At 44.7% G+C, this 5,537-nt stretch overlaps 1 protein-coding gene across 1 annotated transcript; it reads right to left on the bottom strand.

Annotated features, from left to right (window-relative positions):
- Window positions 1-421: 421 nt before the first annotated feature.
- bod1 (biorientation of chromosomes in cell division 1) lies at window positions 422-2,870 on the bottom strand. Its single transcript, XM_066717033.1, has 4 exons — window positions 2,770-2,870; window positions 2,483-2,638; window positions 1,229-1,353; window positions 422-621 (listed from the first exon to the last, which is right to left on the bottom strand). The coding sequence occupies exons 2-4, from the start codon at window positions 2,618-2,620 to the stop codon at window positions 423-425; spliced, it is 462 nt and encodes a 153-aa protein (XP_066573130.1). The 5' UTR covers window positions 2,621-2,638; window positions 2,770-2,870; the 3' UTR covers window position 422.
- Window positions 2,871-5,537: the final 2,667 nt, after the last annotated feature.

The raw sequence follows: 5,537 nt of genomic DNA, 5'->3' as shown, positions 1-5,537 counted from the left end.
TAAAAGCCACTGTGGGGGCTAATCCAGAATGTTTTCTTTGTTTCTGAAAAAAGGAAAAATAAATAAAGACAACCGTTATTTACAAAATCAGTCAGCTGAACAAGATCACTCATTTCACATTTTTCAGACCTATTAGTAAATACATTTCTTCTTTCCTCACGTGAAACTCATCAATTGAATACAATTCACATGATCAACAGGTCAAGGCTAAAACAAGTCCTCTAACCTGCAGACTGAATATTCTACTACTCTAAAACAGTCACTTAATGGAATATTGAAAAATGCTTATTTATTTCAATTAAATACTCCGACCAATGTGGTGCTGGTCTCTGTGACCTCACAACCTTCTACCACAGGTGACCCACTAATCCCTCCCCCCCATGCTTCCCAGTCCCCTCAGCTAAACCCAGGGCTGCCTGACCTCATGGTGTTTTCGGTGTGGCAGTGGGCACTTCCAGTAGCTCTGGCTCTTGATGCGCGTTTGGCACCCCCTCCTCCTTCTTCTCCGCAGCCAGAAAATCATGAATGGCGTTCTCTATGTGTGGCCTGAAGATGTGGTTCAGTTTGGGATCCACCACCTGAGTAATGATTCTATCCACGCCAGCCTCCAGCATGCCTGACCTGCTCCGAACACAGACACGCACTGTATTACTGATCAATCGCCTCTGCAATTAGTGAGGTCAGAGCCCAGAACACAGGCACGGCTCTCATGCTGTCAGGCCGAATTAGGCAGAGCTGGGCGACTCTCTGCCACGTGCTGCAGTACAGTAGGCCGCTATCATTCACATGCCAACACTCAAACACACACACTCACTCACTTTATTTCTCTCTCGAACACACACACGCACAACATATCAGTCACAAAGACTAAAAATTCATGAACCACTCTTTGTAATTTAGCTGAAAACGAATACCAATTTGCATGGGGTTTAAGAAGAATGACGAGAGGGGAATACAGTGAAAAGCACAGAATCGCAACACACAGACCAACCCGGCGCCACAGTCCTCCCAAACCAATGCTTTATGTAGAAATGAAACCACAGAACAAAAACACTGTCTCCTGTTCACACTTGTAGTTTCTTTGACAAACTTGCAGGGGGGGGGACTGGGACTTGAGCAAGACGGTCCGGTATTGCTCCAGCAAAACCCCAACTGGTTACAGGTGAAAATGGCTCTGGCTAAAAGTGTCAGCCTACACTAGACGAGGTGATGAAGCCAGGGTACTCACTGCACGACACTCTGCCGCAGGCCGGTGCGCACCTGGTTCTTGTTGATGCCCGGGTTCCACTCCTGACTGCTCAGGTGAGTGGACACGAAGTTGTCAACTTTCTGCCTGAGGTTCTGATAGGCTGGCTGACGGACAGGGACATAAACAACATCAATACATACATCTGCCGAAATCTAAACTCTATGCTCATGTATCAACACACAGCATTACCACCGATAGTCTTCATTACTGTGTTTTAAATATATATGTATACTACAGGTTATATACACTGATCAGCCATAACATTATGACCACTGACAGGTGAAGTGAATAACACTGATAATCTCATTATCATGGCACCTGTCAGTGGGTGGAATATATTAGGCAGCAAGTGAACATTTTGTCCTCAAAGTTTATGTGTTAGAAGCAGGAAAAATGGGCAAGCGTAAGGATCTGAGCGACTTTGACAAGGGCCACATTGTGATGGCTAGACGACTGGGTCAGAGCATCTCCAGAACTGCAGCTCTTGGTCAGTACCTATCAAAAGTGGTCCAAGGAAAAAAAAACAGTGAACCAGTGACAGGGTCATGGGCGGCCAAGGCTCACTGATGCACGTGGGGAGCGAAGGCTGGCCCGTGTGGTCCGATCCAACAGACGAGCTACTGAAAAAGTGAATGCTGGTTCTGATAGAAAGGTGTCAGAACACACAGTGCATCGCAGTTTGCTGCGTATGGGGCTGCGTAGCCGCAGACCAGTCAGGGTGCCCATGCTGACCCCTGTCCACTGCAGAAAGCGCCTACAATGGGCACGTGAGCATCAGAACTGGACCACGGAGCAATGGAGGAAGGTGGCCTGGTCTGATGAATCACGAGTTCAAGGTGTTGACTTGGCCTCCAAATTCCCCAGATCTCAATCCAATCGAGCGTCTGTGGGATGTGCTGGACAAACAAGTCCGATCCATGGAGGCCCCACCTCGCAACTTACAGGACTTAAAGGATCTGCTGCTAACGTCTTGGTGCCAGATACCACAGCACACCTTCAGAGGTCTAGTGGAGTCCATGCCTCGACGGGTCAGGGCTGTTCTGGTGGCAAAAGGGGGACCTACACAATATTAGGCAGGTGGTCATAATGTTATGGCTGATCGGTGTATGTCCGCGTCTTCTTCGTAGCCAGTACATTGCACAGATTCGTAAGACAATATCTGAAAACGAAAACGGATTTGAAAACAAGCTAACGCCTCATACAATAAAACAACCAGTTCCCCCACCAGCTCACCTTTGTGTCGACATCGGCCAGACAGTCCCTGCGGAACTCGTCGAAGAGGCCCCGGCTCTTGAGGTGCTGCACGATGAGGCCTATGAGCTGCGGGTCTCCAGGCGGCAGATTAGCCGCACCGCCGCTGCCCTCGGCCATCCCTCAGAGCTCGGCGACCTACAGCAATACGGACAAAAACGCAGCGGTCACATGCAGGACACGTCCCCGTCCAAAACACAGCGATCTGGGTCTGTGGGGGGAAGTTTAGAAACGAAAACAATGGGCTAAAAGGGAAAGAAAAGCAGTACCTGAAGAGCAATCTGGGATCTGTAGTTTTTTCACACTTCCGGGTAAACAGACAGCTTAATCTAGAAAGACTACAAGTCCCATGAGTCCTGTGTACATGCTTGGGTTTGACTTCCTGTTTCTGGTCACATTTGATTTCAAGAGTCTCTCGGTAGTATGGATGACGTTTTATTCATCTGGATGTATTTATTTTCTTCAATTTGACATATATTGTGTGTATTTCAACCCAGTCTCTCAAAATGCAGTCATTTCCTTTAAAACAAATACACTTGAGCTGTTTTAATTTCAAATTACGTTGAAGGAACAATGATCTGCAATTTTTTAATTTTAGTGTCATAGTATTTAATGTTCAGATCAAATGAATTAACAGAGTAGAACAAGAAATGCATAACACATCTATGCATATAAATAACTGTGCTGTGACGTGGGGATGCAGTGCAGTAGGGAGACGTATGATCCCATTTCATAAGCAATCGCTCCCAGTTTGTCATTAAAGCCATTGTTATTTAAAGGCTTTGTTTAGGGGAACATATGTGTGTATCACACAACTTGATAAACTATGTCTTAGGCTGTATGATTTTCTTTTGTATTAAACCTGCTCTGAAATGGCAAAGTTGAACTGAATTTATGACACCTGCTTTTCATTCACCTGAAACAAGCTTGTTTCAGAAAAGGCATGTAACTGGTCACAACTTAGAGGTCACCTTGGAGGTTATAATGTATTTGTTTTTGCTTTTAATAAAGCTACATGGTTAAACTGCCTCTGACCAAACCTAGGCAGCCACAGCACTCATTTATTTACTGTACATTATGGAGTATTAATTTACTTATGCAGAAGAACAAAGTATTTAGTTAAATGAAATGGGAGCTTGCATTTATTTTTTAGAGATTAATTAAATACGGTTCAATGAGCCTCGACTATAATGACCTCTATTTGGTTACCTGGCTTGCAACCAACAGCCTAGTTGGAGATAACGCTGTAACGATGATCCGGCCTCAGTGTACAGAACAGCCCATCCGCCTGTGATGTAGCAAGCATGCTCTCTTTCCATTACAGAGAAAAAGCAGGCCTTGCCCAGGACTGATAATCAAACAGCCTTGACAGTCTCATTACAAAAGTGAACGTACACCCCCATTAGCAGGGCCGCTACCTCATTTCACCGGCGACTCAAATTGCAGGGAAACCAAGAAAACCAAGTGAGTATAGTAAACACGCTGGCATGCACTGATCTGCCTTGAGATTAAATTAGGTCTGCATTACAGAGCAGGCAATTACTGGAGCGCGGGCACGGCCGGCTGCTAGACATACCCCCTGCATGTTAAACGTGACATTGAGGAAGCTGCTGTGATGAATTCATGATTTATTCTTGGAAATTGTTAAAGGTGTACAAACTAATGTGCAGACATACGCTCTCTCTCTCTCTCTCTCTCTCTCTGACACACACACAAATTTATATATATATATATATATATATATACACATACATACATACACACACACACATACACATACACACACACACATGCACGGTTGCTATATAATCAAATATTTATAAATAGCACATTCTCCTCTGGAATGAGGATGTGAGCCTTGTTGATAGGGTGCCTATTCAAAGTAAATACAGCTCTGGAAAAAATTAAGAGACCACTGCAAAATCATCAGTTTCTCTGCTTTTACTATTTATAGGTATGTGTTTGGGTAAAATGAACATTTTTTGTTTTATTCTAAAACGACTGACAACATTTCTCCCGAATTCCAAATAGAAATATTGTCATTTAAAGCATTTATTTGCAGAAAATGACAACTGGTCAAAATTACAAAAAAGATGCAGTGTTGCCAGACCTCGAATAATGCAAAGAAAATAAGTACATATTCATTTTTAGACACAATACTAATGTTTTAACTTAGGAAGAGTTCAGAAATCAATATTTGGTGGAATAACCCTGATTTTCAATCACAGCTTTCATGCGTCTTGGCATGCTCTCCACCAGTCTTTCACATTGATGTTGGGTGACTTTATGCCACTCCTGGTGCAAAAATTCAAGCAGCTCAGCTTTGTTTGATGGCTTATGACCATCCATCTTCCTCTTGATCACATTCCAGAGGTTTTCAATGGGGTTCAGGTCTGGAGATTGGGCTGGCCATGACAGGGTCTTGATCTGGTGGTCCTCCATCCACACCTTGATTGACCTGGCTGTGTGGCATGGAGCATTGTCCTGCTGGAAAAAACAATCCTCAGAGTTGGGGAACATTGTCAGAGCAGAAGGAAGCAAGTTTTCTTCCAGGACAACCTTGTACGTGGCTTGATTCATGCGTCCTTCACAAAGACAAATCTGCCCAATTCCAGCCTTGCTGAAGCACCCCCAGATCATCAACGATCCTCCAACAAATTTCACATTGGGTGCGAGACACTGTGGCTTGTAGGCCTCTCCAGGTCTCCGTCTAACCATTAGCCGACCAGGTGTTGGGCAAAGCTGAAAATTGGACTCATCAGAGAAGATGACCTTACTCCAGTCCTCTATGGTCCAATCTTTATGGTCTTTTGCAAACCCCAGCCTGACTTTTCTTTGCTTCTCATTGATGAAGGGCTTTTTTCTGGCTTTGCACGACTTCAGCCTGTTTCGAACCATCGTCGCCGTGCACTTCACCCCAGCTGCCGTTTGCCATTCTTTTTGTAGGTCACTTGATGTCATCCTACAGTTGTTGAGTGACATTTGAATGAGTTGGCGGTCATCCCGGTCAGTGGAGAGTCGTTTTTGCCCTCTGCCG

This window comes from Amia ocellicauda, chromosome 11 (assembly GCF_036373705.1).
Source record: "Amia ocellicauda isolate fAmiCal2 chromosome 11, fAmiCal2.hap1, whole genome shotgun sequence".
Lineage (NCBI taxonomy): Eukaryota > Metazoa > Chordata > Actinopteri > Amiiformes > Amiidae > Amia > Amia ocellicauda.
The sequence above is the reverse complement of the archived record's forward strand: the minus strand, read 5'-3'. Positions and strand labels throughout refer to the sequence as shown.

What these genes read in the sequence shown, in the direction of transcription:
- bod1 (XM_066717033.1), bottom strand. Translation starts at nt 2,620, where the DNA reads ATGGCCGAGGGCAGCGGCGGTGCGGCTAATCTGCCGCCTGGAGACCCG. An exon ending in TGGCCGATGTCGACACAAAG is followed by an intron (nt 1,354 to 2,482) that starts GTGAGCTGGTGG and finishes CCTGTCCGTCAG; the next exon opens with CCAGCCTATCAGAACCTCAG. An exon ending in CTGCGGCAGAGTGTCGTGCA is followed by an intron (nt 622 to 1,228) that starts GTGAGTACCCTG and finishes TGTTCGGAGCAG; the next exon opens with GTCAGGCATGCTGGAGGCTG.